The sequence below is a fragment of the Olea europaea genome, chromosome 13 (genome assembly GCF_002742605.1).
Source record: "Olea europaea var. sylvestris chromosome 13, O_europaea_v1, whole genome shotgun sequence".
In the NCBI taxonomy this organism is placed as follows: domain Eukaryota; kingdom Viridiplantae; phylum Streptophyta; class Magnoliopsida; order Lamiales; family Oleaceae; genus Olea; species Olea europaea.
The window spans coordinates 10523901-10551269 of NC_036249.1; the positions used below are offsets into that span (position 1 = coordinate 10523901).

At 36.2% G+C, this 27369-nt stretch overlaps 1 protein-coding gene across 1 annotated transcript in view; it reads right to left on the bottom strand.

Moving 5' to 3' along the window:
* Positions 1-15602: 15602 nt before the first annotated feature.
* Positions 15603-27369, bottom strand: part of LOC111407558 — a 16075-nt gene continuing 4308 nt past the window's right edge. Inside the window, exons 3-5 of the mRNA XM_023037125.1 lie at positions 25409-26494; positions 16995-18799; positions 15603-16897 (exon numbers count right to left, since the gene is read on the bottom strand). Coding sequence (XP_022892893.1) covers positions 15836-16897; positions 16995-18799; positions 25409-26494 — 3953 coding nt within the window. The 3' untranslated portion in view covers positions 15603-15835. The remainder of the gene's footprint in view (positions 16898-16994; positions 18800-25408; positions 26495-27369) is intronic.

Genomic DNA, 27369 nt, shown 5'->3' on the forward strand with positions numbered 1-27369 from the left:
TCTAAGCTTTAACATAATTCATTATGACCCCATATGTATGCAACATGTCATTATATATATCGTTCGGAGCGTATACAGTACGCGATGATGTATACTTATACTTGATGCATGAGGATACCACAGATGTTGAGACTTGCCTGTGAGCTCCTAGGACTATGTTTGAAGCACATGTGTAACCATTGGTTAGCTTTCAAATCTTGAAAATCTCTGTTTTTCCCAACCTTGAAGACCTACATATCCAGCTGCAGTCATCATGTAAGCACTTGACTAGATACTCCTTCTTATATGATCGAACTACCACGTATTCAAACATATTTTGTATGGCAAAGAAAGACATGTTCAATTTCAAAACATCCTTATTGCGAAACACTCTGCCTTCTTCTATACTCATTGCATCAGGAATGGAAACAATTGTGACCAAATTTTCATTCATGCGATGGGATGTTTCTACAACTGCATCACATATGTTAGTTGTTATATTCTGCAACGGATACACTCCTGCACTAGATTGCACATAAAGTGCATTTGAATTGTCCAACATAGAACTGAGCGATTCATGCCCTATTTCTGTAGATGTCACCTCAATGTTTATGGGGTACTTTGACGGGTCATGCTCTACAGTTTTTAGAGTCACGTATGTTCGAACATTACTATCACTACTTATTCTTACTGGAGGCAGATCAACATTCAGTGTGTAAGTCATTGTGACAGCTACCTTAGTAGGATCTAGACTGAACTCTGTCACTGCTGTTTCCACAAGCTTTATTTAAGAACAATTATGATCAACCATCACCAGTGCCGACTGTGACCTGTATAACAAGAAAACATGCACATATCCCATTTCTGCAAAATTCAAAAGGAAAATCGCAAGATTTATATGAGAAAATCAGTCACATATCAGTTTAAGGTATCTGCTATGGTCACATTTATATAGTTCTTGGCACTGACAGAAAGTATGATTTCATATACAACTCAAGGTCACCTACAAAAAAATATGTATCATACGTAGAACTCTACCACATGCAGTCAATCCCAATCACCTATGACGGTCACACATTGAAATTCATGCTACATATTGAGATTGGTCACATATGTAACTGTCAATAACGTAATTATTTAACGTCCACAATCATTATGCAGCTGAGTCACATAGACTAATGTCTGTAAATCGTAATGCCCAAACATGAATTGGTTGAATTCGAACCCACACGATGAATACAAGCGCTGTCATAGGATTTCAAAATTGGAATCACATACCTGATTGTAATTCAGATTACGGAAGAACGAAGGTTGCTTGATTACGGATCAATTAATTTCGATTGCTATCGAATATGATTCCAGTAATGTGAATGATTTTCTTCCTACGATTGCTCGAGCTTCTTTTTCTGGGATGTTGCATTGATTTGTGATCGAGATGTCAACACAAATTGTAACAGATTACTTATTTTAAGGAGCCGTTTGTAATCATACCATATATATATGATTTGTGTATATTTAAACCTTGATTCTTAAAAATGAAATGGGGTACTTTAAAAGCTTGGGTTATGTATTGTTCCCTTTACCCAAGCCCCTTTATTTTTGGGTTTAATTGATTATTTATATGGTTTTGGATTGGAAGAAAAGTAGATGATGAATGAATAAAATGAATTGTGGTTTGTTGCCAAAGTTTTCTCCCTTCCCCCATTCTTCTTCTACTGTTTTCTTCTTCTGCTATTTCTGCTTTTGAATTCTTCTTTTCTGTAGAATTGTTTCTCATTCTCCGTTTGGTGTTTCTATTGGTACTGCATTAAATTTGGTATCAGAGCCAAAAATTTGAGAAATACTTCAATTATAATCCAGAAATTTTTCTTGTCTTCTTCTCAAAGCCACGCACCTCTGCCATGTCCTTACTTGTGAATCATTAATAGTTTCTCCAAAATCCTAGAACAACACAAAAGAAAAGAATTTGTTGTGGCAGCAGTTTTCTTTTCCAGCTTTGCTTCCTTAGTAAAAAAAAATGGTGAAAAAAAATAAAAATTACCATCAAGAGTCCTTTTGTTGTATGCTGCTCTTCAAATTTCATAAGATGCTCTTCTTCAATGTTAATCATTTTATTTAGGTATCATCCCAATCCACTCTTCATGTAAATCTTATAGGGATGATTACATAAATACCCATAAAATTGAGGACATTTAGAAAAGTCATACTAACTATTACGTGGCGATAAAAAATACGGTCTATTTTTTTCGACAAATATTAGCTCACCTTTCATCTTCTTTACCAATTATCTCACCATTTGACACACCGCCAGACCCCACCCCACTGCGTAGAGGCGAATCTAGGAACATGAGTCAGCACGGGCGGCCGTTGACCATCTACTGTCGGCCGCAATAAAACATTAAGAATCCTTTTGATACTCAATTTTTTTGCAAAAAATACATTTTGGAATAGTGATTTGATGGAAAACGTATTACTAAAAATAAAGAAATTTTTTGAATTTACGTGTAATATTATTTTATTGAATAATGTATGGATGAAAAGAAAAAAGAAAAAATATATTTTGAAAAAAATGGGAATCGAACAAGGCCTAAAGTATAAATATAATAATTATTTTGTTTAAACTGAACATATATAATTTTGTTATACGAACAAGCAGAACTCATTAAATGACATTGTTGCCAAGATTTGTATAATTCAAAGGAAGAGTGCAAATTTGAATCTTTAAAATTGTTTGCAATAAACCAGTCAAAACTTAACAAATATTATTTTGTTATATTTAATGTCACGATTCAAAGGTACCATAATGGTTAAGTTAACAACAATTCTTACTTGAGATCACAAGTTCGAATCTTCATTGTCCCTTCTTATTGCATTTTGGTAAAAATTATTGAATAAAAATAATACATAACAAACCATTGACAAGGGATTCGAACCCAAGACATCAAGTTTGTTCACAACGGTTCTCACCAACTGAGCTATAAGGGATTTTTGAAGATAAATCCAATTACCAAAAATACAATTTAAAAATTTAATCTATGGTTAACAATTTTTTTTTCTCCCACCGGATCTAGCTAGGGTGGCCGCCCTAGCTGGCCACCAACTAGATCTGCCGCTGCCGTTGCGAACCACGTACTTCTACTGACAAAATTGAATTTTTACAATGTTTACTCGTTTGATTTGATAATAATTCAAATTTCATTCTACTTAAATTTTTTTAGTTATTATATATTGTAATTTAGATTTATAGGATTGAATTGAGTTAGCATTTATTTTACTCTATTAAGAATTTGATAGTAATTTAGAAATAGCAGCAGTTTACAAAAAAGGGACAAAAAAATAACAAAAATTCAAAATAAAAATGACAAACACTAAAAAAAGTGATAAAAATTCAAAAAAGTGACACATTCAAAAAAATTCTACAAATTCAAAAAAATTGACGCGGTCAATAAAGTGGCAGACGTTCAAAAAAATTAATTCTACAAATTAAAAAAAGTGACAGACGCACAAAAAAAATCTACAAATTCAAAAAAGACAACAATTCAAAAAAGTGACACATACTCTAAAAATTCTACAAATTCTAAAAGCTTACACACTCAAAAAAGTGATAGAAGCTCAACGAAATAAATTCTACAAATTCAAAAAGTCACAAACGCAAAAAATTTCTACAAATTAAAAAAAGTGAAATATTGAAAAAGTGACAAAAATTAAAAAAAAGTAACAGAAATTCAACAAAAATGTGATGAACACTTAAGAAGTTACATTTTTTTTAAACTGACGAGAATAGTATGATGGTGATTTTCTCTTTGAATAATTAGTAATTATTTTATTTTGTTAAGGAATTTGATAGAAATTGCATCAATTTTCAGGAAATTAACAAAAATTAAAAAGTGACAAACTAAAAAAAATGCCAGAAATTAAAAAAAAAATGACAGATGCTTAAAAAAAGTAAATTCTACAAATTCAAAAAAGTGCCGAAAATTTAAAAAAGTGATAGAAGCCCAAAAAAATAAATTCTACAAATTCAAAAAGTAACACAAAAAATGACAAAAATTCAGAAAAGTGATAGAAGCTAAAAAAATAAATTCTATAAAATCAAAAGAGAATTTTTTTTTAAAAAGAAACATAAATTAAAAAAAGTGATGAACACTAAAAAATTTAGATAAAAAATAAAAAAAAGAAAGTGACAAGAATAGTATGATGATGGTTAAAAAAGTGACAATACTTAAAAAAGTGAATGCTAAAACACGTTATTGAAATTCAAAAAAGTAACATGGACTAAAAAATGACAAACACTGAAGGGAAAAAAAAAAAAAAAACCCTCTCACACTTAAGTCAAAACAAACCACTGTCGCTCACTCCCAAAAGTCCAAGTTCCTACCATTAGTCCACGTATAGAATGCTCCTTTAAGGACTTTTAATATCATCTCTCACATCGAAGTTTTTTTTGTTGAACTCAAGTATTTTGGAATTACGGAGGACTCTGACTAGAGCATAATCTCCAGTGTACTTTTGAGAGATGAGATAACTGAAACCAATACGCTCTTCGTGTCTAAATAGAGCTGAGAACATGTATAAAAATTGATTTATAGGTGAACTAGCTTGTGAAAAGCTTTGAGGTGGAGAACAAATTGGAGCTGGAGTTGGAATTGGAGCACAAAATCCAACAGACCAAAAATTTGGGATTACATCCTCTACAGGTGGCGGTGTGATTCAAGAATTTTTGTAGCTTCTAAATCTTCTCATTTTTCTAATTTTTGCCCTAAAACACTGAGAAGAATATAAGTCCAGGTACCCGTCATAGGAACATCAAATGTGCAAGAAATGGATGAGGAATTGCTCATAAATGCAAGTGTAACAAAGTGAGCTAGAGTTGTAAAGCCTGTTGTATTTATCAAGCTCCTCATAATAGCCGTCCCACACACACCACCTGCTTCGGCAATAGTTCCTCTGCAACAGCTTCTCCGGTTTCCATGGCCAACTATTTGACTTTTGACTTTTCTAATCCCTTCTCTACCTTGTCGTCTCTGCTTTCAATATTGGACTCTTGAATGTATTTCTTATCAACTATTATACTACTGTTATGATGAAATTGTGGATAGCATTTTGTGATTGAATCTGAATTAATATGGAGGGGTGGTGAAAAAAAGAGAAGGGGTTTTGTTAAGCGTATTGATTACGGTTATGGGAAATTTAGTTTAAAAGTGCTATATGTACATAATTGTTTACATAATGGTGTCCATAATTACATGTGACACTAGATTCAATCTTTAATTCAAATATCACATTTGCACATCAACAATCGGATGATTGTCACATCACATTATGGACACCATTATGTACAAGTAGAACTATCCAATTTAGTTTATTTTAGGTTATTAATCTAATTTATTTCCTTTTTAAAGTATCACGCCTAATTTCGTCATTATTCATTATACTTCCATCCACAACCCAAGCTTACTAATCCACTGTCGGTCCAATAACAGCTGGCCCATATAATCAATACCTATATCTATTCTAGCCCCATCACACACCAAATGTCCCATTAACCCATATCAACTTCTAGATATTCGACCCATCGCCAACCACTTCTCATGTCGACAAGATCATTTGAATCCACCATCGAATCCTTTGCCCAACCACATCGATGCCACTCCTACCGGCAACCTCATCACCTCCGCCAGGTGACCCATCTTTGCGCTATTCTCGTTGATGTCTTCCATGTCAGCAACCACTTCACCACCTTTGCTAGCATCCCACATGATCGGCCCAGTCTCAAAATATATTCCACAAAATCAACATCACGCTTCATTGCACAAACCATCCTTTGTCGGGAGCCACGTCATCTTCTCCAATTAACCACAACCAACTGTCGACATTTCCACTCAATCAACTCCAACCCAACACCCTCTTCATAAATCACAACCAACAAGTTTGGTTTCGCTCATAAATTCTACAGCCTTAATCCCAAGAAGCAGTCTACAACCTCAATTCTGGCTAATCTCAATTCATTTCAATTCATCATAGTCTATGCTGCTGCCTTAACAAATCTCAATTCATTTCAATTTTAGTCACTCTCTACTCACACCATCATTGCACCAGAGGGACAATTATCACAAAATCACTACACTATTGCTTTACACGATGTAATTGGAGTAATTTGGAGTTGAAGACGTGACACGAAGGATAGGACACCAGCATGCCAAGGCCCACGCATCAGCAATTCAGGCAACTATATAACAAGGAGTTATTCTCTGTTTATTGTTGGTTTATACTACTGTTTCGTTTTAAAAGTGCATCATTTAGAATCTCTGTATTGCCGATACCCTAATAACATTAGCCTTAAACCCCACTTGAATGGAATAATTGACTGAATTGATTTTCCATTGTTACCCCCATTTATCAAGGTGATTGGAGAATTGACTAGTTAACCTTACTTTATTATTCTTTACACATCAACATTCTTAGCTTGCCATATTTGGACTTACATTATCCCAAATTTTAAGTATTAAAAAAATTGACAAAAATAAGTATAAAGTTTCAAATTGCTATTTTTAATTATTCGCACTTCTTGTTTATTGATCTTTCCATTACACATCATTTATTTGGTGTTTCTTTGCATGCAATTGTGTAATGGTCATGTTATCATGTCTAGTTTCAGTACCCTGAATATGCACCCTTCCCAATTTGATGCTCTCAATCGACCATTGGTACGTCTAACCACTAACCAACAATAGTTACAGACTCAATTAGCGGCTGACCAAATTGAGATGGCTACTACACGTGAAGAGAATATAGTCATAGCTGCTAGATTGAACACCTTTGAGCAAACTCCATATTCGACCGAAGCTAAAATCTTTGAAGTGTCCAATAATAGACATTATCGTTGTCCACAAAGTGATCGATAACATGTTGGGCATAGCTGTAGGGATGGGAATCAGGTTAGTGAACAAGACATCAAACATCATCATCACGGTACTCAATTTTCCCCTCACCACAAGGAACGTTTCTTTAGAAACATTAAATTGGATGCTCCTACCTTTGATGGTTGCCTAGACCCTAGATTATTGACTTAATGGGTTAGAGATATAAATCATTTCTTTGCTTGCCTTGGGGTCCCAGAAGATTGAAGAGTTCAATTTATCAGTCTAAAATTAGCTACCACTGCTAACTCTTGGAAAAGTGTTGAGAATCTACTTTAGAGACGTCGAGCTCCCCTTTTTGGGAGTTGAGATAAAATGAAGAGTCACCTTCAGGAGAAGTACTTAACCTAATCTTAGAGAGGTAATGTGTCGGATCAATATAATGCTCTTACATAAGGTAATCGACCAGCAACTGAGTATTCATTTAGTTTGATGAATTTCGAATGAAATGTCAGGTCGTTGAGGATAAGGCCATGACTATAAGTAGGTTTAGGCAGGCCTAAGAGATGATCTTAAACATGAACTTTGAGGTGTTACTACTCTTGACCATGCTTATTCTTTCGTCCGAGACTATAGGTTAGTTATTACGACTTTGTATAGAAATCATGGTGACAACCATGCCTTCATCACTTCAGCATCCACTTCTGTTCCTAAGTCCATCCTATGGCCTCCGCCATCTAATTTTCCTCCTGTAAGGAAAAATAAAGGTAAAGGTCATAAAGTTCCAAGGATGTCTTCCCGCTTGCAATACTTTAACTGTAAGGATTTTGGTCAAATTTCCTCTAAATGTCCTAGTCGTGCCCTAGTTATGGAAGAACGTGAAGGTGTAGTGGATGAAACGTTAGAGGATTAAGTTTAGGAACCTAAGCTTGAAGAGTTTGAGGACTTGGATGATAATGAAGATACTTTCTTAGGTTGTATTGAACCCTGCTCGTGGATCCAGAATCGTGACCCCTTATTCCCGACCTGTCTCAATTAAGTATTATACGTTTACCCTTTCCAACCCAAAACTGCTGATGATTCGTCATGCCATTTTTCACACTTACGTTAGGATCAATAATAAGGGGTTTTAAAATCATTGTGTAAAATCACACTTACGTCAAGATTAATGCGATTCCAATGACTACTGTATTCAGTCTGGGGTTGAAACCAGTTCGTCACTCTGAGCCGTATAGCGTCTCTTGGTTTGATACTTATTCGATAGCTGTAAAAGAGCATTGTTTTATAGCTATCCAGTTTCTCGAATATAATGATCATATCTGTGTAATGTCATTTCAATGGATGTAGGTCAAGTCATTCTTGGTTGACCTTGGTTGTTCGATTTAGATATAATCATCTATGATCGATCCAATTCATGTTTCTTTGTGTTTAATGGAAAGAACATTCATTTTAACTATTAGCTCGCAGGAAACAAAGAAACATGTGTAACGAAAAGGAAAACATATCATTGACCCTACGGAGTTTGACTATACACTTGTGGGTGATTCTATTGTATCTGTCATGGTTGTTATAGAAGGTCCACCCGTTGAAGCCTAGACGTTCCTTCAGGAGTTTTGGGGTGTCTTCCTTGGGGACCTACCTGACCAGTTATCTCCTCCACGGGACACTCGTGCCATAGATTTTGTCCCGGGAGCATTCCTTCCAAATTTGCCTTTTATATGATACTAAGCAAGCTAAACTTCCAGGGCAAGTAGATGAACTCCTTCACAAAGGATTTATATGTGATAGTTCAAGTTCTTTTGCAGTGCCCGTCCTATTGACTCCTAAGAAAGATAGCTCTTGGAGGATGTGCATAGATATTCATGCCATTAATAGGATCACGGCGAAGTATCACTTTTCATTTCCTAGGCTTGACTATATGTTAGATATGATGGTTAATATTTCCTAAGATCGATAAGAAGAGTAGGTATCACAAGATTAGGATCTGCCCAAGTGTTGAGTGGAAAACGATTTTCAAAATGAAAGACGGTCTTTATAAGTGGCTGATCATACATTTTGGACTAACCAATGCCCCTAGCACTTCTATGCAAGCAATGACACAAACTCTTAGACCTTTCATGGGTAAGTTACTCGTCGTCTACTTTGATGACATTCTTGTCTATAGTAAAACTAAAGAACAACACAGGGATCATCTCACACAGATTTGTTCTATTTTTCTGCAACGAAATTGCATACTAACATCAAAAAATGTTCTCTCTTCACCGATAGAATTGTTTTCCTAGGATGCCAAGATTCAAGCATTTGTTGATTGGCTGGAATCTAAGACTATATATGACGTTAGGAGCTTCATGTCCTAGCTACCTTTTACCATTGCTTCATCAAAGGGTTTAGCATATTCATGGCTCTTATTATGGAGTGCATGAAGATAGAGGGGAGTTTTATTGGACATAAGAAGCGGCTATGGCTTTTTAAGTTAGTCAAGAAGTGAATAATGGAAGCTCCCGTTATGCACCTTCCCGACTTCTCTAAAGTTTTTAAGGTCAAGTGTGATGTCTCTAGTGTAGGAATAGGTGGAGTCCTTAGTTAGGAAAGCCACCCTGTAGCTTATTTCAATGAGAAGTTAAATGATGCCAAACAATAGTACTTGACTTATGATAAGAAATTGTATGCAGTTGTACAGGCTTTGCGCTACTGGTAAAATTATTTGCTACCCCAAGAGTTTGTTCTTTATTCGGACCATGAGGCCTTCCATTATCTTAACTCCTAGAAAAGGTTGAATTCTAGGCATGGTCGCTGGATTGAATATTTGCAGGCCTATTCCTTTATTTTGAAACGTAAGAAAGGTGTTGAGAACCAAGCGACTGATGCATTAAGTCATCGTATCTCCCTTTTGTTGGTCATGAGTGTCAAGGTCATAGGTTTTTGAAAGACTTAAGGAAGTGTACAAAACCTATCCTGATTTTAAGGATATATTTCTTGATGCAAGGTGGATGGTTTTCTCCTTAAGGAGAGTTACCTTTTTAGAGATAATAAACTAGGTGCATCCCTCGAACTTTAGTGTAAGATTTCGTAGTATGGAAAATTCATGCGGGAGGCTTAACCGGTCATTTTGGACGTGATAAGACCATAAAGGAAATCGAACGTCAATTCTATTGGCCAAGTTTGAAGAAAGATGTGACTAAGGTAGTTAGTACATATAACACTAGTCAGTTGGCCAAACAGAATAGGAAAAACACTGGTCTGTACACAACCTGATATGATCCGCAACGTCAATTCCGGTAGGGAAAGTTTCCAAAATTCACAAGTTGTTAGTTTTGGTTAGAATTCTTTATTTTTGGTAATTTCTATATTTTTAGGAGTTTTATTTTGTCTAGAATTCTTAATTTTGTAACTTTTATATTTTCAGAGTTTTATTCTTTTTCAAACTACTTGCTAGGTTTTTAGTATAAATAGATTTATTTTCTCGTTGTAATATACAAAACTTTTTATATGAATTATGGAATAAAATTCTCTCGAAGCTTTTCGCTTCAATTATCTTGTTCTTCAATGGGCAAATCTAACTTATCAAGAAAGTGATTTCTTGTGGCGTTCAAAAAATCGGGTTAGATCTTTGGGTTAGGTAATCAAGGGGTCTTTCAAGCCTTGTTCTTTTTGGGTTTTTTGGTTCATAATTTTATTGGTTCAAGTCCACAATTCGGGTGAGATTTCCAGACCTTGTGATCAAGAGGTCGTTTGGTTTAATATACATTCGGTTGCTTGGTTCATCGTTCAGAAATTAAATCCTAAACCTTGATCGTATTTGGGCGTTCTTGGGATTCGGTGTCAACTCATGTGGGTTCAATAACAACATTGCTAACCGGGTTTGCATCATTTGGTATTGGAGATAAGGCACCAAGATCAATGTTATATCCAGTTTTTATTTTATTTTTGTTGAGTCCTTTTGTTTTCTGCGTTTTCTTTATGTTATTGGTTTTCTTGTAATTTTCAAATTTTGTTGAGTCTTTGATTCGTCGTCAAATTTTCAAAAAAAAAAAATATTTTATTGTTTACATCCATACAGTATCGGGAAAAAAAATTTTGAGTAAAAAATAGAGTCAGAAAAACAAGAGTCAAAAGAAAAAAAAGTGTCAAAAAAAAGTCAAATTCACGACAAAGTCAATTCCAAATGTCAGAAAGGATGATGTAACGATTTGAAAGGTTGTTGGTGGGTATGGAAAATATGGAAAATAAGTTAGACAGACTAGATGTGGAATTGAAAAAATATTCATGGAGATCAATGTGTTGGAGTATCTAATGTGCGGAGAAGGAATAGATGGGAGCCTAGGAATGAAATTTTTGATGCATATGAATATTGTAGTGATAGTGATGAAGATGCATAGATTGAGGATGCAATACGGGATATGAAAAATAGAGGCGATTGGTTTGGAAGAAGGGATACGAATTATTATGGATATGGTGGTGATAGGAGTATGAAAACGACAATCCCAAAATTTAAGGGTAGGAGTGATCCCAAGGCGTACGTGGCGTGAGAAGAAAAAGTTGAGCTGATGTTTGAGTGCCATAATTACTCTGAGGAGAGAAATTTGAAGTTGGTTGTGAACTCATTTGTGGATTATGCTACAATTTGATGGGATCAATTGACAACATCTAGGCGACGGTATGGTAAGAGGTCGATTGAGAATTGGGATGAGATGAGGATGATTATGAGGAAACGATATGCGCCAAATTATTATTATAGGGGTGATTGGCTTGAGTAGGAATTTAGGGAGATGCCTAGAAGATCTTATGGGGTTGAGTGTCCAAGGGAAAAGAAAAAACCTAGTGCGAAGCATGTCCGTAGTACATCAAGTGAGTTGGCGAGTTGGGATTTCAAATTAGAAGTAACAGGGCTGTGAGACAAGGTTAAATCTCAAATTAATCACATGAAGGTGCAAGAGAGTAAAAGTAAAATTTGTGAGGTGATTGATTGTGAGAAAAATGGAGAAGAGCCACAAAAGAGTGAAAAGGAAGTCAAGAGTGAACTTGAAAAGAAAAGGGAGTCGTCGAAGGTGAAATGAGAATCGGAAGTGAGGTTGCATAAAGAGGAGGTTAAGATTGAGAAGGTGTTTCTAAACACAAACATTTCCTCCCTATTTTGAATAATTCTGTTTTACAGGTCATCGAAGATTTTAGAAAATAATCCTATTGGAATCCCTTACAATCCGAGCATCGAGCTTCAATTGGTGGATAAACTTCAACAACAACCGCATCTTGCTTAGGAGATATCATATATACTAGATATTGAATTTGAAATTCCCGAGGAGACAACAGAGTTTCAAATGCGATGGAAGGAATTTGTTTGCAAGGAGTTCATATGCAGTGGATTGAACTACAAAATTGGTATGCCGGAAAATATGCATCAATTTGAATTGTCGCTACTACAATCACCTGGGCCGAGTAAAGCATGGAAAATGAATGGTGATTTATCAAGCATTTGGAGATAAGCCGTCAAAACATACACATTTTGATCCATGTAAAGGAGATTAGATTTACATATGCAAGAGAAGGGTTCGAATTCAAAAGCGGTCCAAATTGCATCCGAGGGAAGATGGACCATTTCATATTCTTGCGTTGATTGGAGATAAAGGCTATAATTTTAACATTCAAGGTTGGGATTCGAGGTCGAATCCTTTCGAAGAGAGAGAGACTGATATGATCTGCAACGTCAATTCCGGCAGGGAAAGTTTCCAAAATTCACAAGTTGTTAGTTTTGGTTAGAATTCTTTATTTTTGGTAATTTCTATATTCTTAGAAGTTTTATTTTGTCTAGAATTCTTAATTTTGGTAACTTTTATATTTTTAGAGTTTTATTCCTTTTCAAACTACTTGCTAGGTTTTTAGTATAAATAGGTTGATTTTCTCATTGTAATACACAAGACTTTTCATATGAATTATTGAATAAAATTCTCTCAAAGATTTTCGCTTCAATTATCTTGTTCTTCAATGGGCAAATCGAACTTATCAAGAAAGTGATTTCTTGTGCATCGGGTTGGATCTTTGGATTATGTAATCAAGGGGTCTTTTAAGCATCGTTCTTGCTAGGTTTTTTGGTTCATAATTTTACTGGTTCAAGTTCACAATCCGGGTGAGATTTCGAGACTTTGTGATCAAGAGGTCGTTGGTTTAACATACCTTCGGTTGCATGGTTCATCGTTCAGAAGTTGGATCCTAAGCCTTGGTCATATTTGGTGTTCTTGGGATCCGGTGTCAATTCCTATGGGTTGCATAGTAACCTTTCTAACCGGGTTCGCATCATAACCTTTCCGTCCCTAATTTGCCCTTAGCAGTATGTCAGTATGAATTTTGTGTTAGGACTTCCACGCACCCCGAAGAAGCATGATTCTATTTTTGTGGTAATTGATTGTTTCTCAAAAATGGCTCATTTGATCCTTTATAGCAAGACCTCAGATGCATCCAAAGTTGCCACGTTGTACTTTAATGTAATTGTCCAATTGCATGGTCTTCCTAAGACCATTGTGTCAGAAATGAATGTTCATTTCACTAATCACTTCTGCAAAACCTTGTGGCAAAAGGTTGTACTATATTGAAATTTATATTGCCTACCACCCTCAGACCGATAGCCAAATGGAAGTGGTTAACCGTAGTCTTGGTAATTTATTAAGATGTCTAGTCTAAAAAAATCTTAAAAATTGAGATCTGATTCTTCCTACAACTTAAATTGCATATAACATTTCTATGAATCAATCGTTAGATATGAATCCATTTGAAGTTGTTCATGGGTATAAGCCTAGGAAACCTTTAGATTTTATTCCCATGTCCTTACATGCTAGTGTTTTATGTAAATTGAGGCATTTGCACAACATATTCATAACTTGCATATTGAGATCAATAAATAACTTGAAGTCAGTAATGCATCATATAAATTTCGAGCTAAATTGCATAAATGACATGTTGAGTTTAATATTAAGAACTATGTTATGGTCCGATATAGACTGGAACAACACCTACTTGGACCTGTCTCTAAATTGCAAACCCATAGTGTTGATTCTTTCAAAATTTTAAAGCAAGTTGGCCTAAATGCATATGTTGTTGATCTTTCACCACATTTTTTATACTACTCTACTTTCGATGTTGAGGACTTGCTTATAAATGTCATTTCAATCCCTTCAATGATTCTCTTCTACCTCTATCTATGGACCTCTTGCCACTTCTAACCCAATACCCCTTCTTGCTGCACACAAAGATAAAATTGATGATATTTTAAATAAACAGATTGTGTAGACTAATGATGGAGAGGTTCAATGCTTCCTTGTTCGTTGGGTTGATCGACCTAATTCTGACTATACATGGATTTCAATAGAGATACTCTAGTAGCTTTACCTAGACTAATATTGGTGCTCTATCGACATCAATAAGATCTTCCTTTGCCCAAATCTCCTTCCACCCATTCAGGGAAAGTTGGTGGGGATACCAGATACAGACCTCCACTGACACGGTTTTATGGGTGTTGGAAGAAGCTGGTTCAATCACTTAGTTTACGGTCGGGAGATTGACTAAACCCTCTTGTGATTTATCCACTCAACATGGTCAAGTTTTTCTCCTACCTCAGAAAAATTGATACGGACATCAATTGAGATTTATTTTCTCTTATGTACACTTATTTATGTTTCTATTATTATACTTGTATTATTGGCAGGCCCAAGCCCCATTGTTTTAGGGGTTTTTTTATTTGATTATTTATATGGTTTTGGATTGGTAGAAAAGTAGATGATGAATGAATAAAATGAATTATGATCTGTTGCCAAAGTTTCCTCTCTTCCCCTATTCTTCTCCTTCTTCCATTGTTTTCTTTTGCTATTTCTGCTTTTGATTTCTTCTTCTACGTAAAATTGTTTCTCATTCTCTGTTGGGTGTTTCTATTGGTACTGCGTCATTTTCATTCCCATCATGAGATTTCAATGATGTAATTGGAGAATGAAGGATAGTGATCAGATTTTTCTTGCGATATTATACTTAAAATTCTTGAATCAATAGTGATGATCCTTACGAATTTAGCTAATGTTACAAGGACTAGCGTCTAACTTCAATTTTGACACATTTGTAGCATTGCTTCTGTCATGCCAAGCAAGACATATTTAAAAATAATAATAATAAGAGTAATGGTATGACTAGTGTCCAACTCGAATGTCCATTTTGACGTTCATGACATTGCTTATGTCAACATAATTTAAATAAATAAAAGAGTACTGTGATATAAATTTTGGAAAAAGTACTTCAAAAGTTAGTTGAAATTGAAGAGGCTAAATCTATATAAATCATACATCAAAAAACCCATATTTTCGATGTGGGATTCAAGTCACATACCTTGTAATAGAAACCATAACAACCCATCATGCTCCGTGATCTCGAAGTCCACTTTGAATTGCTTTGCACTAGCCCATAGCTAGTCCTGTACAAACACTGCTATGCTAACATCACCTTCCATGCCACTCGATTGCAATTGTGAGACATGACGTCTGCTCTCATACCACTGACATCAATTTTACGAGAACCATACCTCAAAAGTTTACTGTTGAAGCTGCAGATCCCAAATCTATATAAATCACAAACCGAAAGCCCACACTTTCCATGTGAAATTTCAATCTCATACATTGCAATAGAAACCATGACAATGTTGTAAGGGCTGGTGTCCAGCTCGGAGGTCAATTTTGACATGTATCACTGCTTGTGTCATGCTAAGTTAGACATAAATAAGTAAAATAGTAATGAGGGACCCGTAATTGCTCCATTTCATGGTAATGTAGACTAGGGAGTTGTAATTTTTTGAACATTATTTCTGTATTTCGATCAAGTACAACAAATACAAATAATAACATTATAAGAACTCGAAATCTTCTGACAAGAAAGATGGATGCTAAAACTGTCTAATGACCTAATGCTAAATTGAAATACAGAAATAATATTATACAACAAAACAAAATAAAAGATTTAGCTGCCTAAATACCCTTATTTCTCCATGAATCGTCCTCTCTGACGATGTTCCCAGCCTGCAAGCCGAATTGCTCAGTTTTAGCATAGTGCATTTTGAAGGCTGCCACAGGATCTGAAACACCAGTCCACTGGCCTCCAACAAGAGCCCCTCTGCTAACAGCATTAGTTCTGAAGATCACTTGAGCTTGCTTCTGCATACCTGAGACAACATCAAAGCCATTTCGTCTTTGCATGTCAGAGAAAAATACATCTTGTGGCTGCTTCATATCTATGGTAAAAGGCTGCACTTGCCGTCGACTCAACACCTGATAATCTGCCACTCCATTGATGCTACTTAGTTCTCTGCCTGAGGTACCAGAGACACCTCCATGTAGCTTTGGCGGCTCCAATTTTTGTGACATGGCATAGTTAGCAAACGCAGCAGGATACTTTGCCAACAACAGAGCAGAATCTGGCAGAGGGAACTCATTCTGCATCCTGTTTCCATCCCAGAAACCAAAATTCATGACAGGAATATTCTCAGATCCCAGATAGTTACTACAGTCAAACTTCGGTTGAGATGAATCATAACTGAACCTCTGGTCACCACCACGTTTTAAGTTCAATGACTGGCTACCTTCTTTATGATGCTGAATGTTATTATCAACAGTCCGTTGCATGCCAGAATTTGACTTTTCGGAGGAGATTAAAATTTTACCAAACAATTTTAAGTCACCATTCCTGCAAGGTTTATCCAAATTAAGTGAACCACCCGAGTGGGGTCTAGAATGAACCGTGGTCTGTTCTTGGGATAGAAACAGGGACCCGGCAATTGAACTTTGATCTCTTGAGCCATTGCACTTTTGAAGGGAGAAATCCAAATGCCGGTCCAAATAGAAATTTCCATCTAACTTGGAGATATTTTGACATGAAACTGGGCTAATGCAATCAATTTCCCTATTTATATCCTTCAAAGTTGACTCTGAAACTGGATAACCCCTGAGAATCTGGGAAGATTTAACATGGTCTGACAATGACTGACCTGAGAGGTTCTGGTGACATTCCCCTGTCCGCAAAATTTGCTGAGACTGTTTATGATTGATCACAATTAGCATCAGTGGCCAAAAAACTATTATGATTAAAAAATTCCAGATATTTAGTTGGAGCAGAAAATTGTAGGGATACCTTGACCGATACTACGTGATCCTTATGCTGCAATGAGTTGACATGAAACTTTTCTGCATAACAGTTATCCAAATCAACCTTCTTTTCACATCCAGGTAAAATACACAATTGTGTAGAGGAATGCGCATCAGCAGAAATATGAGAAGTATTCTTAGCAGCCAGCTGGTGCTCCGATGTCACATCTCCTGTTGAGAAGCTCAGGACACTAACTTCTTTGGGACTACCATATCCATTTTTGACTTCCCTACCATCCGAACTTGCTTTAGGTAGAATCTCTTGTCCTTTGTTTCCAGCTCCATAGTATCCATCTGAAGCATTGAACAAAGCAGTACGCTCGTCCCCACTAGATTCATTGGGCAGTCCACAGTAGTCTGCCTCCTCAACAACTGGAGTAACTTCTGCATCTGAGAATACAACAGCAGCCACATGGTCTTGCACATGTACACGCCTACCATTAGCACCATTTCGACCATTGGTGCCCGCAACGTCTTCAACTAGAATATCATCCACATGACAACAATTCTCTAACAAAGGTTCAATATCCATAGAATCAAGAAAACTTGTTCCACTATTATCCTCAGATTTGTCAAGATCGGGCTTCAAACTCAATGGTCCTACTAAATTGGATTCAAGATTCGACTTAATATCAGGAGACGGAATGTCATCTTCCATTTTACATCCCGATCTCCCACTGTAATTAACAGAGCCAGTATCCACATCACAATTGTCTCCAGTGTCACTTCCACCTCCATTAACATCACAAGGCATTGCATTGCACAGTCCAGGCTGAATCAGATCCAATCCAAGAATCCTACTGGCCTTGCTATAAAAGACCTTGCACTGATCCCTGGATCTTGATCTGACACATCGTGATATCACTGTAAAATCCTTGCCATAAGACGATACGGCCTGAATAAAGAGGGCTTTCTCTTCATCAGTCCAAGCATTACGATCCATCTCGCCACAGCTTTCATCTGAGCTCTCATCATCAACATTCTGGGTAATCTCAGGGGTAAAAGTACACTTCGTGGAAGAACCCACTCTCTGACACCTCCAACCTTGATAGTCTTCTCCTAGGTCAACAGAACTTGTAATGCAGGAACTCAAAGCTTCAGATGATAGGGAACCACAGATATTGGCTAACACATCAGCAGCAAAAGTTTCTCTCTCATTATGATAGATATCAAGACCGTTTGATCTTTCCAATGAATTGTCATCATCCGTCGGCTCTTTGTGAGCACTAGACGCCCCTGAAAAGAATGTAGATGTGCACTTCTCCTGAATCTCCGGGCCATAATCTACATTAGCTGCAATTGCTGAAGCTGAACCCAATATATCGAGGGAAGCTGCATTAGATTCACCATTCCATCTTTTTCTTGATGCAACCAAGTATGTGCTAGAAGGTTGATACATTCTTTGCTTCAGAAAGTCGGGCTTCTTTGGTGCTTTCTCAAAGCAATCCGACTTGTGATACTTGTAGTAAAACTCAATGCAATCTGCTGTTGATTTGTGATCCAGGAAAGATGCAATCTTGCGGAAATCTTTCCCAAGGGAAGCAAGCTTATCCATGAAAATTTTCCTCTCTTCAGATGTCCAAGGGTTGATCAAAGATCTTTCTTTCTCAGCGGCACAAGGATCTTCCACCAAACCATTAGTCGAGATAAACCTTGATACCATCTTCTCCTTCTGGTCCAATATTAAAGCAGGCATATTCAATGTACTCCTGTAGGTTTTGACCTGAAAATTTGAAAGCAACTCCTGTGCAAAATCAATTACTTCTTCTGTAGGCATCAAGCACAGATTCTCTGCTCCAAAGACATTAAGAGGACTAAAAATTTTAGGATAGTTTTAACAACGCAAAACAAATATTGTATATCAAATATTAAAATTGAAGGTAAACATATGAAAGAGGTACAATGGCAACAAAAGTCAAAAAGCGGACAAATATATATTCATGCAGAATGACGAACACATGTATTAATGGATGTCATCGAGAACAGTACTAGCAAAAACAAAAATACCTGCGCATCTTATAAATTATCGTTGAACCCAATAAAGGAGTTGCACATAAAACTATTTGCTTGATATGAATCATCACCAGGAAATATCACATATGCCTGCCTTGGAAGCATTGGGTCAGATTCAACAACCTTAATCAGTTTTCTGAATGCATGAACAGCCAATAAAAGATATAAATGATACCAATCACCTCCATTTATCATGCAATTTAAAGGCATAAACAACAAAAGATATAATGATCCTAATCAACTCTTTCAGGCAGCCTAAAGACATAACACCAAGTTAAATGAAATTGGAGAATTGGAGAGAAGGTGGGACTCGTTATTAAATCTGTTTGTGAAGATGATAATGCAACAGGAAGAAGAAGGCTGAAACGATGATCCCGGGCTGGATGCACAAGATCAGCTTATAATATCCATGTTCTACGGTGACAATACAAAGAGGTGGTTGTCTAGAGCTGCGGAAAATTATCTAAAAATGAGTTATCGGAAGCAGAGAAGATAGAAGCTGCTACAGCATGTTCTATCGGTGAAGCATGGGATTGGTTTCGGCAGATAGAACGATGTTGGCCTATGAGAACTTGGGATGAATTGAAGTGTTTGATGTGGAATCAATTTTGCAAGGAGGTCTCCATGGTAGAAGAAATTCCAACGCGTAAATTGGAGAAGTAAATTGATGGATATCAACTAGAAGTACAGGAAGATCTGAAAACAATAAAATCTGAAATTAAGAAGGCAATGTCTATCATGATGGAGAAGTTCGATTCCATGATGGAAAAAATTGGATGAGCAAGGGCGGAAAAAAATCCAATAGCGGAATCGCCTAAAACTATCTTCAATCTTGAAAATAAACTTGAATCGAATGAAATTGGGGCGATTACAGACAGTGAATCGCAAGGAGGAACAAGAACCGGGTAGGAAGGAAAAGGGGCAGGAGCTAACAGATGCCCCTATCATTTCTGAGAAAGTAGAAAACTGAAGTTGACCAATGAAAACGCCGGTGTTCATTAGAGATAATCTGGCTGACTGGTCTTATGGAGAGGAGAAGAGGTGGATTTGGATAAATCGGGAGGAGATGGAGACCACAATGATGAAGAAACAGGAAGAAATTTGGCTTAAAATTAGGGCTTGAGTTCACAAAAAAGATCCTCTGGTCTTGGTTATGAAATTGGCCCAAAGGGGAGAAGACTTAAAGGAGTTCCTAAAGCAAGCCCAATCCAATTTTGGCCCAAACAAGGTTAAAATTAATAGCTACAACCTATATCCTCCTTGTAACTCATACCCATCATATAGCTCATTACTACGGCTTCTCAAAATCCATCTAACTCATATCCAGGCCACGCAAATCACCCGACACCTCAATTGAACCGCAAAAATCCTACTACCGCAGTCCATTTGCTGACAATGGGAAAGGAAGGACAGTGCTTTAAGGAGCTTACCTTTGCTGAGCTTCAAGGAAAAGGAAAAAAGGGTCGTGCAGCCAGATACCCACTTATTTCGATGAGGAGTTCAAAAATTGGACAAATTGTTGGGAGAGGCAACGGATTATGGCGTTACCTAGGATACTATACTAGCGATAATTGCTAGATTGAGCAAGTTCTCCCGCTTCAAAGGGCTGAAATGTCCCTTTCCAGTGGTAACCATGACTGGAGTGCTTGCAAGGAAAATGGCTTGGCTGCATGATGAATTGACCAAGACAACAATAGCTTCCAACTTGAGGACGAGATGGATTTTGGGGCCGTGGGTAATGATTGATCTCTACCTGGTTCACATGGATGCTGCCACGTCATTTGTTATTCTAAAATGTTCATTAGTTGGTTATAGGGAAACTCTATAAAGAAGATGGGGAGGGGAATTAGATAGGCATTCAGGAATTGTTTAGAAAAGTGAGGAGAGATAAGGACTCTCGAATAGCCTGAAACTTGTCATTCTATTTCTATTATTCTATCAATACAAAATTCTATTTAAATACGTTCAAGCTCAAATATTGTGTTCTACAATAATCAGCCTTCTGCCTTTCATAACCATTCATTTTCATGTCTACTATCTAAATTCTGATCAGCAGCCTCCTAGGTCTAGCAAATTATCAGCGGCAACAGGTTCTTATCAGACTTGTACTGATTAGTTTTATGCTCATCCGTATCAGCTCTCAAGTCCATCAAGACAACAAGGATACAGCAGCTACCAAACTATTTTCATTCAGTTCATGGATCAAATAAAATGACAGAATCCTTTTATGTGCTCCAGTTTGTCATATTAGTTTCTTCTTCATAATATCACCAGTCAGTTTCCTTTGCAGAAAAATTATTTTGCATTACAATAAATATGGGGACAATCAGAAGTGCATCAATTCAAATCACTCAAACTCACCAAGGCTTATACTAGACACCACTCTATCAAGATTAGTGCATTTCCTTCCCCCCTTTTAGAGGCACAATGAAGTACGTGTAACTCATATGAAATCATAGTGTAAAATCAGAAGCAATAACAACAATAAATGGGCTTTCTTCCCAATAAATTAGATGCCGGTTTCATGAATCCATTTCTCCACTAGGTTGATGCCGGCTCGATAGGAAGATATAAGGCAGCTAGATCCTTATAAACAGCACAAGGCCCTATTAGTTTTGAACTAACCTTCCTCAACTGACTTGTTTTACTGAGATACAATGTAAAATCAGAGACTTAGAGGAAATTTTTGTCTGCGTGGATAAACAAGTAAACCAACAACTAGCTGCATTAAATTATTGTAACAAGCCAAACAATCTTTTTTGACTACAATATATGAAGGCACTTAAAGCAACTAGATCCTTAGAAACCCCACAAGGCCCTATTATTTTTGATATACCCTTCCTCTTCTGACTTGTTTTACATTTTTAACTACAATATGCATAATGAAGGTACTCAGAATATGCACAAGAATAAAACTATGGTATATGTGTTAAGCCTTATTCTGCTATTGTTACACACACACACATACAAAAATTTTAATTACTTGTCAAAGTAAACATAATAATTTTAAATTTTAAATTAATCCTTCATATGCTCTAATATTAAAAATTTGATGCAGATTAAGTAGTGACTATCTCGCAAGTTGGAGATGTGAATGACATGACATAGATGAGAAGAGGAATTAATTATCTAACTATGGCATCTTAGGCAGACAATACAGTGGGATTTTGATGGTTTTGATAAGATTATTGATGGGCAAGAGTTGGTTCAGTTGAGTACTGACGAGTGTGTTTTAATCACGAGTTTAAGCCAATTTTAACTTGATTGTGAGCTAGATTTCACGAGTATGGAACATTTATAATGTGTTTATTAATGTTGTTTTATAGGTTTATCGAGATGGTGAAGAATACCAAAAAAGATCATTAATTGAAGTTATTCGCATGGATGGAAAAGAAGCTGTGGATACAGGGGCAAAATAGGCAAAGCAAAGGTGGGATAGGTGGCACCAAAGTGCAAATAAAACAAGGAAGAAATAGCGTGGGCGCTGCAGCGCCCCATTTTTAAAAAACCTCGATGCTGAAGAGAACAGAGAGGTGGTGCCCCATCTAAACAAGTTCATTAGAGTGCAATTCCGGCCCTTTTTAAACTCCAGAGAAAACCCTATTCTGTACACACGGTAGGGGATATGTAAATACGAAAATTCTCACACTTTAAAAGGGATTCACACATTGAGAGGCTAGTTAATACAATTGGTGAGTAAAAGGAGAAATTCAAGGGAGAAAACGATGACAAATTCACCACATAAAGCATCAATTGGAAGAGGAAGAAATTCTTGGTGCAAGATCTACTTTTTCTTCTACATCTTTAATACAAAATCCGATGATGTATTCTAAAACAATTTATTGTTTCTCTTCTTTCATTATGCATAGCTAAATCCACTGTTAGGGCGAATAGCGTAGCCATTTGAAATCCTTCATATTTTCTTATTAAGATTCTTGGTCTTTAATTTTTTAATTTTTTTACTATGAATTGTATGCATTAAATTACCTGAACAATGCTACGATGATTTTCGTTGATCCTTTACGAATAGAGACGAGTTTAGGATTTAGACCATGTAGTAAAATTCGATAAATTGATATAACGAGTAGAGATGCATATACTAATTGTTGCGGTCAAAATTGAATTCCAAGGACAAAGAATTCGTTTAACTAAATTGAATTTGCATAAAGATATGGAGTTTAATTAGTTGAACATGCTCAATGAGACTCAAGAAAGGTAAATTGAATACAACAGGAGAATTAGACCGAATACTACATTAAAAATGAGTTAATTTGAAATGTAAAGGTGATTAGTTAATTTAAGATGTAAAGGTGATCAATAGGTGAAGTTATTCTCACCTAACGTCCATTCATTATTTGATTTTCCAAACAATTGTGTGTGCATCCATTTATTTGCTAGAATTTAGATTAGAACTCAAATTCTACAATTTTTTATTTGTTTTTATCAAATAGTAGTTAAAGAAAAATTGAATTAGGTGCTACAAAAATAGTCATTGTGGGATCGACAACCCGAACTCTTAGGTTACTATTACTTGTTACGATTCGTACACTAGCAAAAATAAAATCAACAAGTACAAAGAAACAGAGAACAAGAAGAAACAGTGGAACAAAATAAGCTATGAAAATAAATCAATAATAAAGCATATGAGCTTTTATTGATAGAATTAACAACCCAAACTGGCAAAATAAGAATTAAAATAAGAATAGGAGCATCATTAGCATCTCAGAACAAGCAGATGAAGTATTGACACATCCTAGACAGGAATCAATAGCATGATCGTGACAGAATGGGATTAATTATCCAATCATGAAATACTTCAAAGGCAAAGCATGGGAACATGTTGGATTTTATGGAATTAATAAGTGGCAAAAAACTGGTTTCAGGATAGAGCACGGAGAAACAAAAGAAAAGAAGAAATAGTGGCCATAGCTAAGCCTAAGTACAAACAATAAAATACACTGAGTTACAAATTTTAATGAAGCAGATTGCTGAAAAATATACATCAAAAATAGAGTGATAGGAAAAGAACTCTAGGCATCTCAGAAGATCCATCAACATAAAATGTCTAATTTGGGTTTGCAACACACCACCAAAAGTTCCGGTAGCTCTGAAGATGACTGATTTTCTAAAGCAGATGTATATTAAGAAATCTCCTATCGACAATATTTATTAAAGAACCTTTCAGGTTAAAGAATATAGAAACAACAAGTACACAATTGCATATACAGACTTAACACCTAATAATACTGAATTTGGAGTAATGACTATAAGCACTTTTGTAGGCCCTATGCCAGAATAAATATTTCATAGTTCAAGTTTGCTCTTCAACTTATAATGGATACCTACTTCAAGATTTCAAGCCTCCACCCCTGTGGCTTGCTCTCACACACACGCATGCATGCGGGCACACATTTTGCTGGTACAAAAGTCGCCCTTACAACCTCAAGCAATGACAGCAAATACAACTAGAATTTATCTCAACTTTTCCAGAACACGATAAAGAAACAATAAAATCAAATGGCAGAAAATAGATAACTGTGTCATTTAGTTTAGCTCCTGTTTGGCCCCATTTTTCCATAACTCATTCTCCCTAAACCCAAATCGTTTCCTTATTTTTTAACCACATTCTTCAAAAATTTACTATTCCAAAACACATTTTCATTCAAAATCTAATTTTAATGGAGCCCAGTTAGGGGTTTAATATCTAAAAAACGTATCACTCAAGAAATTCAGTCTACTATTCAATATCCATATCCGATGCGACAATGCAACAACTCTATTCAACACATATTGGAACATTTAGAAACCAAATACAGGTCCCCTAGCAACATAAGTACTGTCATTAATGGTATGTCCTTGGACACATGGTCCAGACAGCTCTAGACTGAAATATCTGTTCCTAGAATTTGACGATTTGATCAGAACCGACACCAATTCCAGAGTTTGAAAAATACAACCAAAAAGTGCTCTAAATACTATTGACTAAAATATTATTACCAGAAACCTAATATCTATCACTCTACATGATCTTAACCAAAATAAATTAAAATGAGAAGTATAATTTACAAGTTTCTCAAATGGGTCAAATTTATTAGAAAAGAATCCATTCCTGATCAGTTTATGTAATCAACAGTAAATACCAAATTACTAAAACAATGGACTTAGTGATCTAGTTAACTAATCAGCCAAAAAATGTTCAACAAAAGAAAGTAGCCACACAACCTTATATCATTGCATGAAATAGGGGTTAATATGGTGAGGTCGCTAGAATACGGAAGCTGAAATATCTCTTCATCAATGCCAATCAAATAAGATGACGCAGCATCATCATAGAAGAGGAGGAGGTAAGGAAGACATGCACAAGATGCGAAGATAATAATAGCTTACCAGGAGATGAAGATTGAGATCCACTGGAGGAATGATACCTCCTTGGATATAACTTCTTGTGAGACTCATGAGGAATTTTCCTTGCAGCAACATACAGATTGTCCTTCCACATACCATTAAGCACCTTATATTTGAGGGTTATTATTTTTTCCTTAAACTGTAAAAATCGCTTCCTATTTAGAAATTTCTTCTTCACTATCATGGGATCACTTTGCAAATAAGAGACACTAGCATCAGTTGAAACGTCAACTTTAAACTGGTTGGCAGGCAACAACATATTTAATACTTCTGAAGCCCTATATGCAGAATCCTTGTTGGAAGCAAGTATAAGATCATAAATCTCCTCTCTGCCAGAACACAAGTTCCCACCACTTGTAAAGGTTGGACAATTACTACTCATGATAGGTCCAGAATCATCTACATGACCTGCCATTGTTTTAACTTTGAGTCCATTCTCTATGCATTTCACTTCCGGGTTTCTAGAATTATTAACATCAGAATTCATAAACCCTTCTATAAGTTCTCCTGTATCAGATGGTGAAACATCCTCCACAAAAGATGGTGCCTCAACAAAAGCGCTATCTGGACTATCCATATCCCTGTCTTTCAACTCAATGTGCTCATCTTCCAGTACATTGGGCGCATTCTCTCCAATCATATCTACGGATGAAGCACCAACTTGGTCTCCACAAGGTTCAAAGTGCCCTTCTTCTGGTAGTGAACTTGACACCATCGGATACGGACAGAAATTTTTAGGTTCAGACGTCAATGACTTCAGTTCAGTTTCAAGTACATCTATCTCAGTTTCAGTCATCTCAACCACTTTTAACATGTTAACTTTCCACGTTAATAACTTATTCATAGCAGTAGATTTGATAAAGCTAGTATTTGCTGAACTTTGATCATCAGATTCTAATAAATCATTAATCAAAGAGCTTAAATTAGCAATAGACGCGGGTGCCAAGTTTTCAAAATTAACAATTGGTCCTTTGGAGTGAATCTGGGACGCAATCCTTGGTGAATGGTTTAAATTAGTTGAATCATGATCAACATTCGCTGCCTTGATGGATTCTTTCTCCTCAATACCTGTCACATTCATACAGGAAAAGAGAACTTCGAATGAGATTGTAGAAAAGTAACACTCTACGATACACAGTCACTAACCTTTTATTGTAGAAGTACAAAATCATATTGTAATAAACCGTAAACCATCTAAAAAATCAATAGTATAACATTCAACAAAATTAAAGGTCAAATTTCACAACTAGAAATGTAAGGTGGATTATCAAAGTAGAGAATAGTAAATTAATAGAAGTAAAAATCACATATCAAGACCATAAGAAACCTGTAGCATCAACCAAAGAGAATTTTGAGTTGAAAAGGTGTCAGCAATAGTGTTGCCCACTAAGCTCTGGTTCATCCCCAAGTTAATCTACATTTAAAACTAAAATTCAAAAACAATTAATGAATCACTCAAGAATTTTATCAGCTTGCAATTTAAAGCAAAAGAAACCTAAAAGAAACAAAACAAAAGCACAAAAAAGAAAGAAAAATAGAAAATATATAGAAGACTGAGTTTTGCATAGGAGTTCCAAGTAATCAGCCATCTGCTGCCAAAAAGTTGCAACTTTACTAGGTGGGCAAAATTGCACTTCGGTTGTAGGAATAAACAACTAGACCACCCATGGGCTCTGCACTTGTTCCCTTCTTCAATCTCCAATTACCTCCTCTAGGGTTCTAAATTATTTAAAACAATCAATCTTCATAATGTTTTAGCACTAAAAACTGAGGCTAGTTAAAAAAAAAAACCCAAGGAATGCAAAGCCGAGAAGTGCAAGCCTGAGCCCTCATGAAGCGTACCATACACCTCAGTAAGTCAAAGAACAAGCAGGGAAGAGCCAGGGGGTCCCGGCCCCCAACTACTCCAAGTTTTTGGTTTATTGAGTTCCCCCCCCCCCCCC